This window comes from Thalassophryne amazonica, chromosome 9, assembly GCF_902500255.1.
Source record: "Thalassophryne amazonica chromosome 9, fThaAma1.1, whole genome shotgun sequence".
Lineage (NCBI taxonomy): Eukaryota > Metazoa > Chordata > Actinopteri > Batrachoidiformes > Batrachoididae > Thalassophryne > Thalassophryne amazonica.
Window position 1 is genome coordinate 96,851,925 of NC_047111.1, and position 12,803 is coordinate 96,864,727.

Here is a 12,803-nt window from a genome sequence, read left to right on the forward strand (position 1 = left end):
GAATTCACAGCCTTTGCCATGAAACACGTGTGAAGCACCTTGAGGCAACTTTGTTGTGATTTGGTGTTACATAAATGAAATGAAATCATTGGCATGTATGTTATGGATTATTCTTTTTATTTATCAATTATTTTGATTATTATTTTCCTCCACACTTGCTCACTGTGCTTTCCTTCAAAAAACCAAAATATAAATGAGGCTTGACTGTTCTGTGGACAGTTTCTGAATGAACCCAATATATGCAAAAAGTAACCACACAGGTTGTAAAGGGAAACAAAGGTGGTTTATTTACTAGCAATGAAGTCCAGTCCAACAAACAGAGGGAGTTAGATACGTACAACAGGCAGAGACGTGGAGGCTACGAGCTAACAAACTAAACCCTTAGGATGAACAGACACGGGAACACAGCAGCCAAACAATAGGAATCACAAGGCAGAAATCACACCAACGAATAGCCATCAAACAGTAGCAATCAACGAATAATTTGGCAAACTCAAAGGGGAACAGTACAGTACTAAAATAGTGACACAAACGAGCAGACGAGCAACAGGTGGTGTGATTAGAGAATGTGAAACAGTTGTGGGGAAGACTGGGTGACAAAGACATGCCTACAAATACACAGAGAAACTGACAAAGACAAAGTGACACAAACCCAAAGACTACTGAGCAGAAAACAAACACAAACTAAAAGGGAACCACAAGGTAAAAAATCCACAAACCAAAGAACAAATTACTAACAACTAAAATGAAACTCAAAAAAGGCTAAAGTGTGCAAATACAGAAAAAAACACATGACTCACAGAGAAAACACAGAAGGGGACAGGCCATAACGGCAATTAACAAAAACACACAGACAGGGGACAGATCACAACACTTGAGTATGAGTCCCCGCCTGACTGGAAAATTACTAAGGGCCCTTGGGCAAGGCCTTTAATCCCCTATTTCTCCCAGTGTGTAGTGAGCGCCTTGTATGGCAGCACCCTGACATCGGGGTGAATGTGAGGCATAATTGTAAAGCGCTTTGAGCGTCTGATGCAGATGGAAAAGCGCTATATAAATGCAGTCCATTTACCATTTATTTGAGTATCGTTAGCATGTTACCGTGTTACTGTGATGTACTTTAGCCACGCTGCTGGTAGAAATGCCTCACCTCACCCACAACACAAATCTTCCCTCATGCTGTCTCGGGCAACTGGGCTTATGAAGTGCATCGGTACATGGGAATGTGTAAGGCCAAAGTCACCCAAGAGGGTTTAGGGATATGAGGTGCAGGTGACTGAGCCACGTCAAATTCTCACTCACATGTGACTCCATCCAGTGCCCAGGGGCCACTCAACCCCCTGGCTGCAACAACAAACATCATGCTTGGTGGTTTTTAAGTTTTCTATCAAAGCAGAACATCAGTTTACTGCAGCATATAGAGTGCATTAAAGCTTTGGTGTGCTGCTGTTCGAAGTTTACTGCAAGACTAGTTTGCAATAAAAACGTTTTCCAACCTTGCTGATGCTGATGAGGATTGTGCTTTGCTGCACTGTTTCACCACAGAAGATGGATAAAAACAAAGATGGAGTCGTGACTTTGGAGGAGTTTATCATAGCCTGCCAGGAGGTATGTATCATTCTGCACCACATGGTTGCCTTCATTCACATTGTGTCACTTACAAATCGTTACCTCATATAATACTACTATTAATAATTACCAAAGGACAGAACGATTGTTCAACTGTGCATTGGCAGTTTTACTGACTTTAGTTTGAATGACTTAAAGTGTTTCATATTGTGCAAAAAACTTTTTTTTAAATCTCTTTTTGAGTTACATATGGTTCAGATTTCATGTTAATCATTGCTAGATTGTACAAGTCTAACTGCAGATGCAAAATTCTCCTGATAAATGCAAAATTTTGGCCAAATACATGGTTTCACATTCATGGATCATACACAGTACAATGGAGTACAATGGTGTATAACATGTAAGACAACCCCTCCTCTTTCAAGACATATTTCTTTTTTAAAATTATACTCAACAAAAATATAAACGCAACACTTTTGGTTTTGCTCCCATTTTGTATGAGATGAACTCAAAGATCTAAAACTTTTTCCACATACACAATATCACCATTTCCCTCAAATATTGTTCACAAACCAGTCTAAATCTGTGATAGTGAGCACTTCCCCTTTGCTGAGATAATCCATCCCACCTCACAGGTGTGCCATACCAAGATGCTGATTAGACACCATGATTAGTGCACAGGTGTGCCTTAGACTGCCCACAATAAAAGGCCACTCTGAAAGGTGCAGTTTTATCACACAGCACAATGCCACAGATGTCGCAAGATTTGAGGGAGCATGCAATTGGCATGCTGACAGCAGGAATGTCAACCAGAGCTGTTGCTCGTGTATTGAATGTTCATGTCTCTACCATAAGCCGTCTCCAAAGGCGTTTCAGAGAATTTGGCAGTACATCCAACCAGCCTCACAACTGCAGACCATGTGTAACCACACCAGCCCAGGACCTCCACATCCAGCATGTTCACCTCCAAGATCGTCTGAGATCAGCCACTCGGACAGCTGCTGAAACAATCGGTTTGCATAACCAAAGAATTTCTGCACAAACTATCAGAAACCATCTCAGGGAAGTTCATCTGCATGCTCGTCGTCCTCATCGGGGTCTCGACCTGACTCCAGTTCGTCGTCGTAACCGACTTGAGTGGGCAAATGCTCACATTCGAAGGAGATGTGTTGCACTGCATGAGGCAAATGGTGGTCACACCAGATACTGACTGGTATCCCCCCCCCCAATAAAACAAAACTGCACCTTTCAGAGTGGCCTTTTATTGTGGACAGTCTAAGGCACACCTGTGCACTAATCATGGTGTCTAATCAGCATCTTGATATGGCACACCTGTGAGGTGGGATGGATTATCTCAGCAAAGGAGAAGTGCTCACTATCACAGATTTAGACTGGTTTGTGAACAATATTAGAGGGAAATGGTGAAAAGTTTTAGATCTTTGAGTTCATCTCATACAAAATGGGAGCAAAACCAAAAGTGTTGCGTTTATATTTTTGTTGAGTGTATATATATGTTAGAAAATAATGGTTTAAAAAAAAAATTTTGGGGGGGAGACGTTTAATTTAATTTAATTAGCTTATAATGCGCCAAATCATAGCAAAAGCCGTCTCAGGGCGCCTTACATAAAACAAGTCAACATAAAATTGAATAAATAATTAAAAATTAATAAAAAAAAATTCAAATACATAATTAAAAACAGAAGTAAAAGAATAAAACAAATAAAAATAAAAACTATCCATAAGAAAGAGAATAAAAATAGGTTTTGAGTCTTGACTTAAAAATGTCCACAGACTCAGACTGCCTCACGGTCGCAGGAAGACTGTTCCACAGGGTGGGTGCACGATACGAAAAGGCTCTTTGACCTGCTGACTTCTTTTTCACCCTGGGAACACAGAGAAGTCCCGCATCCTGCGACCGCAAAGCCCGGGCCGAGTTCATTGTTCACGTTCGCGTTCATTTGTTTTTCAAGCATTTACTGAGACAATGGTGATTTTAGCGCCATCCTCACCTTTTTCTGCCTGTTAATATTTGTAGGTGCTCTTTTTGGACTCACCTTCTTCTAAAGCCCATTTTCCACCAAGTGGTCTGGATTGGTACGGCACGCTTTTTTGTGTATTTCCATATCCAGATTTAGGAACGGGTACCAAAATAATTAATAAGTACTGTCCCACTTTTTGGCACCCTTCAGCTGAGGTCCCAAAATTATAGACCAGTTACAAAAGGGAAGCAGGAACTTACTACTGTACAGTGACTGGCTCAACAACTAAAACGAAAGCTGCAGTCCTCGTGAACATTTCGAACTCTTTCAAATATTAAAACCATTCACACACTGAGTAAATATAAAGTTTTAATCTTGTCTGTTACATTGTTTCATTCGAATTCATCATCACAGCCTGATGAAAACTTATCCACATAAAGCCTCCTAATTTTGAAATACGACATCTGGAAATACTTTATTCCTTGTTGTCACTGAAGAAACAGAAGAATTTAAAGAATTCCCTCTGTGTTTTCTGCTCCAGGTGCTTTTTTCAGCCTGAATAAGAGAACGCTGGTGCTTTGTCTCACAACAAGAAAATTAACTTATTTTAAAAGTTGAAAGAGTCACAGCTCCTCATTCACGCCAGCCTTTACCACAGCCATGCGTCAACTCTTCAGCGTTCTACATGCGATGAAAATAAATCCCACAAGACAAAAATTTAATTAAATTAAATCCAACTTTAAAAAATGTTTACCATTCCAACCCGAACCATACTGTTCTGTCCCGACCCAGACTGCTCATTGGAAACAAGGTTTAACATGACATGCTTGCACTATATTTATTGGCTGTGTGAGAATTGTTTGATTACTCTGCTGCATCACCACCAGCTTGAGCATTTATCACCATGAGTCTCCTCGCTTGCTAGTTAATTTACCCAGTTTTTGAGATGTTCTTTTGGTAGTTTGATCGCCGCATTATACTAATCTGAGAAAATAAGGAGGAAGATAGTACATGTTGCTGTTTATTACATTCATATTAATGAAGTACTGTAATTGTTTGAATATTAGATGACCCTGATTATAAGACAGCACCCATTTTTCAAGACATATTTTTTTGGAAAAAGACTTTCTAAAGACTTTTTGTATAAGGAATATGCTATTATTTGAAAATAATGTAAATAAAAGCACAATTGACAGGCAGACTTTAATTTATTTTCTTTTTTCAACCAAGTACTGCAACACTGGGGCATTTAGTGCCATACAAAGCATTTCTAACTGTTAGCAATAGCAGTTTTAAGATGGTCTTTCTGGGCTCACTATCTTCTAATATTACACTCTCACATCATACTTCTTGGATGCTTGAGGGTTGTTTAATGACACCACTGCATTTAGCACCATAAGCTTGAACATTTTTCACCATGAATCCCCTCAGCAGCTGCTCCTCTTAGCAGACTTTTGAGGTGCACTCTTTGCAGGATGATCAGTGTCTCTCAATCACACAGCACATTAATATATATGCACATTATATATGCACATTTACTGTAGGCAGTTTGACTTTAAAACCCAAAACGTTGACATATCCCCCAGAGTTTGGAGATAATCTCACTGTGATTAGTGGACAAAGACAAGTAAGTGATGTCAGATGCAGAAGGCACACCCATGTCCCTGAGTGAAGGTCACTGCATCCTTCCGCCACACTAATATCATTATGTGTCTTCTTTTCTCTCCAGGATGAAACCATGATGACATCCATGCAGCTTTTTGAAAATGTGATGTAGGGAAAGAGGCGATGATGGTGAAGTAAAAAAAAAAGCAAAAAAAGATAGCCTGGAATGTTTGTGTGTAAGCGTGCACATGTGTAGTACATCTAGCCTCTCCTCCTGTTGTTATCCAGCAGTCATGTGGATATGAACCTGGACTGTGACTGGTCATTTTTTGTCCTTTTTTGAACTCCGATCATACTTTTTGGCCCTCTGTGGAGTGTCATCACACAATACAGATGGAAGAAAGTGACATATTTGCACATAAGCACATCACTCTCAGCCCTGACTTGACAACTGGCTTTTAAATGATAAAGATGCTCCTGTTTTCCAAGGCTGCTCCATTCCAGCAAAAGAGTGAGTTATCAACAAGCTGTTTTCTGCAAAGTAAAGCGGCTTGCTTTAACAATAGCTTTTAAATCATCTCCAGGAGAAAGAACTTGGATATGCCTCTCTTGGCCGACACTGGATAAGATGTATTTCAGTTATGTCTGTTCCTTTGTTGTTGTGACTCTTGTGCTTTTGTGTTTGCTGGCTTCATTGTCAAATCTGATGCTTATTGTTGGAATCTGTCTGACATCTCACAGTTCCTATATTGTGCACATGTAAATGTGTCCAACTTTATTTTTTTTAATGAAAACAGAGACTCTTGCCGACTTTTGCCTGCTGCTCCATTTGTGATGGTCAAATATTTGTGTTGTCAAAAAAGGAAAATATTATAGGAAATATGCATAAATTTTAAAATTTCATGTTGAAGTGTTGGCAAAGCAGTGACCTTGAATTACAAAACAGGAGAAAACTATATTTTATTTGCACAGCTGAGTGGGGTGATCAGGGTGGAATTCAGACATCCCAATGTTCTGATAAAATCCAGACTTCAGAATGTTATCAAAAGGTTTTGGGTGATGTAAGTGCTTCGTCAGAATGACAGCGCTGGAAAGTGCTGAGAGCAGCTCTGAGTGCATTAATGAACCAAGCTGTGATGTCGCCCTCATACAGATTCACACAGAGCGACTCATGCAGTCGTCACAAGTCTGGAAACACGACCCAATATGAAAACACGCCAGAACCTAGTACTTCTAACACCTAAATTATTAACCACTTTTTAAAATTATTTTATTTTGCTTCATGGCCCACCTGGGTGACATCACAGTCTTGCTTCTGTGATTTGTTGTTTTGGAACAGAGTTGTTACATTTCACAAAAAAACATATATTAAGACATAAGATTAAATTTGTGACTTCTCTTAAACACCTGTTTTATGTCACAGTTCTTTGTGTGTGTGCGTGTGTGTGTGTGTGAGAACACTTAAGTACATAATTTAAACGTGTACTTTAAATAATTATGTTAGAGATGCCACATCTTTTTTTGTGTGTTACTTCTACTATTTTGAACATTTTAAAATAATATAATATAATATATAAAATTAGAGCAAAAATGCCATTGTTATGTCACAAAAAGCAAAAATAATTTTTCATATGACACAGCCAATCCAAAAACAATTTCTGAAAATGACATTTAGTCGTCAAATTTTTAATACTGGTATTGTCAGTAACATTTGGTTATACATTTACTCATGTTATGATTAACTGAAGATGTGAACTCAAAATTGCAGACAGTGATCAGACATGAGGTGTGTCCAAAACCCAGGTGATTTATTATACAAGGCATGTGTAAAAAACATCCAAACAGTTCATGAGACCAATGAGTACAAAACATATAAATCCAAAACTTAAAGAGATGGCAAAACACAGAGACAATGTGGGCGAAAACTAACACCAAGGCAATAGGACTAGAAGACAACAGGTAATAGAAGAGATCAACAATATACTCACGGACGCTCGGAGCAAACATGGAATGAACCGACAATGGACAGAGAGCAGGGGAGTGCTTAAATATTAGACAAACTAATCAATAACATACAGTGAGGAAAATAAGTATTTGAACACCCTGCGATTTTGCAAGTTCTCCCACTTAGAAATCATGGAGGGGTCTGAAATTTTCATCTTAGGTACATGTCCACTGTGAGAGACATAATCTAAAAAAAACAAAATCCAGAAATCACAATGTATGATTTTTTAATAATTTATTTGTATGTTACTGCTGTAAATAAGTATTTGAACACCTACCAACCAGCAAGAATTCTGGCTCACACAGACCTGTTAATTTTTCTTTAAGAAGCCCTCTTATTCTGCACTCTTTACCTGTATTAATTGCACCTGTTTGAACTTGTTACTTGTATAAAAGACACCTGTTCACACACTCAATCAATCACACTCCAACCTGTCCACCATAGCCAAGACCAAAGAGCTGTCTAAGGACACCAGGGACAAAACTGTAGACCTGCACAAGGCTGGGATGGACTACAGGACAACAGGCAAGCAGCTTGGTAGAAGACAACAACTGTTATGATTATTTATTAGAAAGTGGAAGAAACAAATGTTTCCAACATGTGATGAAAACACCTGCAATTATTTTCACTGTTATGATGCACATGTATATTATCCCTGTGACCCTTAATTTGAGTAAACAGGTATAGCAAATGAATTAATATATTATATTATATTATATCATATTATCCCTGTGACCCTTAATTTGAGTAAACAGGTATAGCAAATGAATTAATATATTATATTATATTATATTATATTTACCGTTACCAGCCAAAACTTCCCTGCCTGCCTTTAAGTAAAAGCTTGAGAATATGAAAATTTTCATTTTTAACAGATTTAGCAATATTTGTTGTTTTTGTTATTATATTATATTCTGTGTCAGATTACTTTTCCATTATGATTTAAATAAATTACGTGTTTAGCAATCAGTTGTAAAGCACAAACACTGAACTTACATCATTTTGTAGGAATATTTTATAAGCTTGATTTAATTTTAATACTGGCGCGTTCAGCATTATGCAGTTGACGCGTATAACCACTAGATGGCGCGCGTCACTAAAGCTACAAAGTTGTAAGACGCTGTCAAACGTGTTTTCACTTTTTCCTCCACGTCTCTGTCTGTTTCTGTCTCTCTTTCTATCTGTCTGTCTCTTTGTCTCTGTCTGTCCTTCTGCGTCTGGCTCTCTCTCTCTCTCTCTCTCTCTGTCTATCTGTCTGTCTCTGTCTGCCCTTCTCTGTCTGTCTCTTTGTCTCTGTCTGTCTGTCTCTGTCCTTCTCTGTGTTTATGTGTCTGTGCTTGTCTCTCTTTGTCTCTGTCTGTCTGTCTGTCCTTCTCCGTCTGTCTTTATGTGTCTCTTTCTTTCTCTATTTGCCTCTGTTTGTCTGCCTGTCCTTGTCCGTCTGTCTCTCTCTTTCTTTCTATCTGCTTCTTTGTCTCTGTCTATCCTTCTCTGTTTGTCTCTCTCTCTCTCTTAAACTCAGTCTGTCTCTTTGTCTCTGTCTCTCTCTCTCTCTTTCTCTGAGGGCCAGCTCCAGCTTGTGGTGCCTAGGACGAGACTTAAGACCAGGGGGAACAGGGCCTTCTCTGTGGCTGGGCCCAGACTCTGGAACCCTCTGCCTGTCCACGTTCGAACAGCAGCGGAGTGTTTTAAGTCTCGTCTGAAGACCCACTTTTATTCTCTGGCTTTTAGCTCTGCATGAGTTGTATGGTCCTCTGCTGTCTTTGGCCCAGTGTTTTATTTATTTATTGTTTTATTGTTTTTATGTTTATTTATCCTGCTTTTAAACTCAGATAAAACTGAAGTTATTGTACTTGGCCCCACAAATCTTAGAAACATGGTGTCTAACCAGATCCTTACTCTGGATGGCATTACCCTGACCTCTAGTAATACTGTGAGAAATCTTGGAGTCATTTTTGATCAGGATATGTCATTCAAAGCGCATATTAAACAAATATGTAGGACTGCTTTTTTGCATTTATGCAATATCTCTAAAATTAGAAAGGTCTTGTCTCAGAGTGATGCTGAAAAACTAATTCATGCATTTATTTCCTCTAGGCTGGACTATTGTAATTCATTATTTTCAGGTTGTCCTAAAATTTCCCTGAAAAGCCTTCAGTTAATTAAAAATGCTGCAGCTAGAGTACTGACAGGGACTAGAAGGAGAGAGCATATCTCACCCATATTGGCCTCTCTTCATTGGCTTCCTGTTAATTCTAGAATAGAATGTAAAATTATTCTTCTTACTTATAAGGTTTTGAATAATCAGGTCCCATCTTATCTTAGGGACCTCATAGTACCATATCACCCCAATAGAGTGCTTTGCTCTCAGACTGCAGGCTTACTTGTAGTTCCTAGGGTTTGTAAGAGTAGAATGGGAGGCAGAGCCTTCAGCTTTCAGGCTCCTCTCCTGTGGAACCAGCTCCCAATTCAGATCAGGGAGACAGACACCCTCTCTACTTTTAAGATTAGGCTTAAAACTTTCCTTTTTGCTAAAGCTTATAGTTAGGGCTGGATCAGGTGACCCTGAACCATCCCTTAGTTATGCTGCTATAGACTTAGACTGCTGGGGGGTTCCCATGATGCACTGAGTGTTTCTTTCTCTTTTTGCTCTGTATGCACCACTCTGCATTTAATCATTAGTGATCGATCTCTGCTCCCCTCCACAGCATGTCTTTTTCCTGGTTCTCTCCCTCAGCCCCAACCAGTCCCCTGGTTCTGCTGGAGGTTTCTTCCTGTTAAAAGGGACTTTTTCCTTCCCACTGTCACCAAGTGCTTGCTCACAGGGGGTCATTTTGACCGTTGGGGTTTTTCCGTAATTATTTTATGGCCTTGCCTTACAATATAAAGCGCCTTGGGGCAACTGTTTGTTGTGATTTGGCGCTATATAAATAAAATTGATTGAATTGATTGATTGATTGTCTGTCCATCTCTCTTTCTCTCAATCTGTCTCTTTGTCTCTGTCTGTCCATCTCTCTTTCTCTCAATCTTTCTCTTTGTCTCTGTCTGCCCTTTGTCTGTTTCTTTGACCCTGTCTGTCTGTCCTTCTCTGTCTGTCTGTCTGCCTGTCTCTTTATGTGTCTGTGACTATCTATCTGTCACGTTGTCTCTGTCAGTGTCCATCTGTCTTTCTATCTGTCTCTTTGTCTCTGTCTGTATGTCCTTCTGTCTGTCTGTCCGTCTTCATGCGCCCATGTTTGTCTCTCTTTCTGTCGCTTTGTGTCTGTATGTCCTTTTCTGTATGTCTGTTATTATGTCTTTATGTGCCTGTGTCTGTCTGTCTCTCTTTCTGTCTCTTTCTCTCTGTCCTTCACTCGCTGTCTGTCTGTCTTTATGTGTCTGTCTCTTTCTGTCTGTCCTTCACTGTCTCTCTGCCTGTCTTTCTTCATGTAAATAGGTTCTATGGGCAGATTCTGACCTTTGATCCTGGTCATTGAACTAACAAACACTCTTTATTCAAAGGAATCAAAATTAGACATTAAAGATCAAAGGCAGAATCCGGCTCAAAAGGATCGGAAGACAAGACAAATAACATTCATCACATCATCTGAATCCATGCCCAAATTTAACCAGGTGTTCTTTGACCAAAATCCAGCCTCTGCAGCACATTTCACTGAAATCTTTCATGACTTTTGCGATCTCCTACTGACAGATAAATGCCAACAACAACATAAATGCGTCTCAGTGTACAAAATTATAATTTTCTCAGTGATGCCTGCATGGACGAAATGTCCTTCTGACAATAATATGAAGAGAAAAAGTTTGGCCTCGTTTGATGATTGTAGTTTTTATATATATATATTTTAATGATGAACTCTTGATTTATTGGCCTGAGGAGATTGTGGGAGTGTGTCAGGCCGACAAAAGGCAGCATGCGTGCGCGCTGTCCGCGCACAGCAGTGCGCAGGAGGGGAATGGGTCCTGCAGCTGCAGCCTGCAGTCACTGCTGCTCTGCTGCTGTGCGGATCCAGAGGAAAACGCGCTCGAACAGATCCCGCTAGTCTCCCTCTGGACCGCGGACTGCTCGCATGTCTTTGCAAAAACTGCCGGGCTCCTTCGGAGTCATGTTTCCGTCCTTTTCTCTGCCCATCAAAGCGGAGCGCAGCCGGAATAAGAAGCGGCTGGAGGCCAGCCTGGCCGGCTTGTGTGAGCTGGATCTGCTCAAACAGAGGCAGGAGAACCGGGTGATGAGCGCTCTCTGCCTCGGAGACTGTCCGGCTCCCGGACGGCCGCCATGGGCAGCCGTGCGCTCAGGGCGCTGCGCCTCGGACGCACCAAACGGAGACGTGCTGGACGCCTTTGGAGACTGCGGCGTCAGCCTCCAAACTGTGAGTTGTGTTTTTCGGTGGGATTGCTTTGTGCTGAAAGGTTTTAATTCTGTGAATTTGGCAGGAGAGGTATGCGTAATTTTTGTGCGCCAGGCTAAGGTGTTTCCAAAACTGCCCCAAATTTAGACCCGACTTCAAACGGAAAACTTACCCATAATTTCATTAAGTTCAGCTGAAGAGTTTTTCTGGGTTGATTGGATCATATTGCTCCTATAAAATGATATTTTCTTGACTTTGGATTAAAAAAAATGTATCCACAGTATTGTGGAACATTTTTGATGATCAGTTACTGATTTAAGGTGAAAATTAAACTCCTCAGTGTAGCTCACGTAGACAGGCAGCCTGAAAGGCCACACCTTACCATTTAAGGGCAACATTGAAAGAAAATAAGTGTGCATTAAATAAGTGTTTTCACATTACAAATGAGTGTTGTGTTCATAAATCACAGAATACAACCAATCTTTTTTCTTTAAACATGGTCATATATATTCAAAATTCAGTCTTCTAGAGCAAGAACGTCTTTGAATTTGTCGTTATAGGTCACACAAAAGGCATATTTTAAATTGATCAAAGCATCTCATCTTCACATTCTGTAGAATTTGCCCATTTTAATTAAGATTAATAAACACCAGTAGTATAAGTGATTGTTGTCGTTGCACACTATTTTTCCAAAAACATAGGTCATGAAGTGTGGTAAACTTTGGCCCGGGAGCCGTGTATGGCCCACAAACCAATATTTTATGGTTTGCTTTATAGCCTGAATAATGATTCTTCTTCTGTTAATGAAACCGCAAAAGGAATTGAAGAATTTTTCATTGTTTTAGAAACATTAAATATTGTAGTGTCTTGAATATAAGACAACACTGATTCTAAGACAACCCTCTTTTTTTCCAAGGTCAAAAGATCAATGATTGTTTCTTAGGAGGACAATTCTTTTATTTTAAAATGTTAATAAAAGTACACTGAGAGACAAAGTGACCTCAGATTGTCATCTTATGTCGGTCAGTTCTCTACAGGCAGAAATTTGTGCACACGTTCACCACTTGCCTCATGATCTTTTGAGTTCATGTTAGCATTTAATGTAACCACAGATGTATCTTTGCATAATCAGTCAAAGTAACCATTCCAAATGTGTTTGACCTTTTAAGGTCACCAAAGGTCAAAAGCCATGCAATCTAAAGACAGATGATACAGGACTTCATATTAGTGTTTAATAGTAACCACATGTGTATGTTTACGTAATTACGTTATATAGCCATTCTAAATACAGCCCAGTCT

General features: G+C 39.7%; 2 protein-coding genes across 4 annotated transcripts in view; both read left to right on the forward strand.

Annotated features, from left to right (window-relative positions):
- Positions 1 to 6,557, forward strand: part of kcnip1b (Kv channel interacting protein 1 b) — a 45,125-nt gene extending 38,568 nt beyond the window's left edge. The window contains exons 7-8 of one of the 2 annotated variants that reach the window (XM_034178798.1): positions 1,546 to 1,608; positions 5,278 to 6,557. In XM_034178798.1, coding sequence (XP_034034689.1) covers positions 1,546 to 1,608; positions 5,278 to 5,325 — 111 coding nt within the window. In that variant the 3' untranslated portion in view covers positions 5,326 to 6,557. The remainder of the gene's footprint in view (positions 1 to 1,545; positions 1,609 to 5,277) is intronic. The other variant, XM_034178799.1, reaches the window with a different exon arrangement.
- A 4,531-nt stretch (positions 6,558 to 11,088) lies between these two features.
- Positions 11,089 to 12,803, forward strand: part of dact3a (dishevelled-binding antagonist of beta-catenin 3a) — a 55,781-nt gene continuing 54,066 nt past the window's right edge. For both annotated transcript variants that reach the window (XM_034178796.1, XM_034178797.1), the window contains exon 1: positions 11,089 to 11,525. In XM_034178796.1, coding sequence (XP_034034687.1) covers positions 11,226 to 11,525 — 300 coding nt within the window. In that variant the 5' untranslated portion in view covers positions 11,089 to 11,225. The remainder of the gene's footprint in view (positions 11,526 to 12,803) is intronic.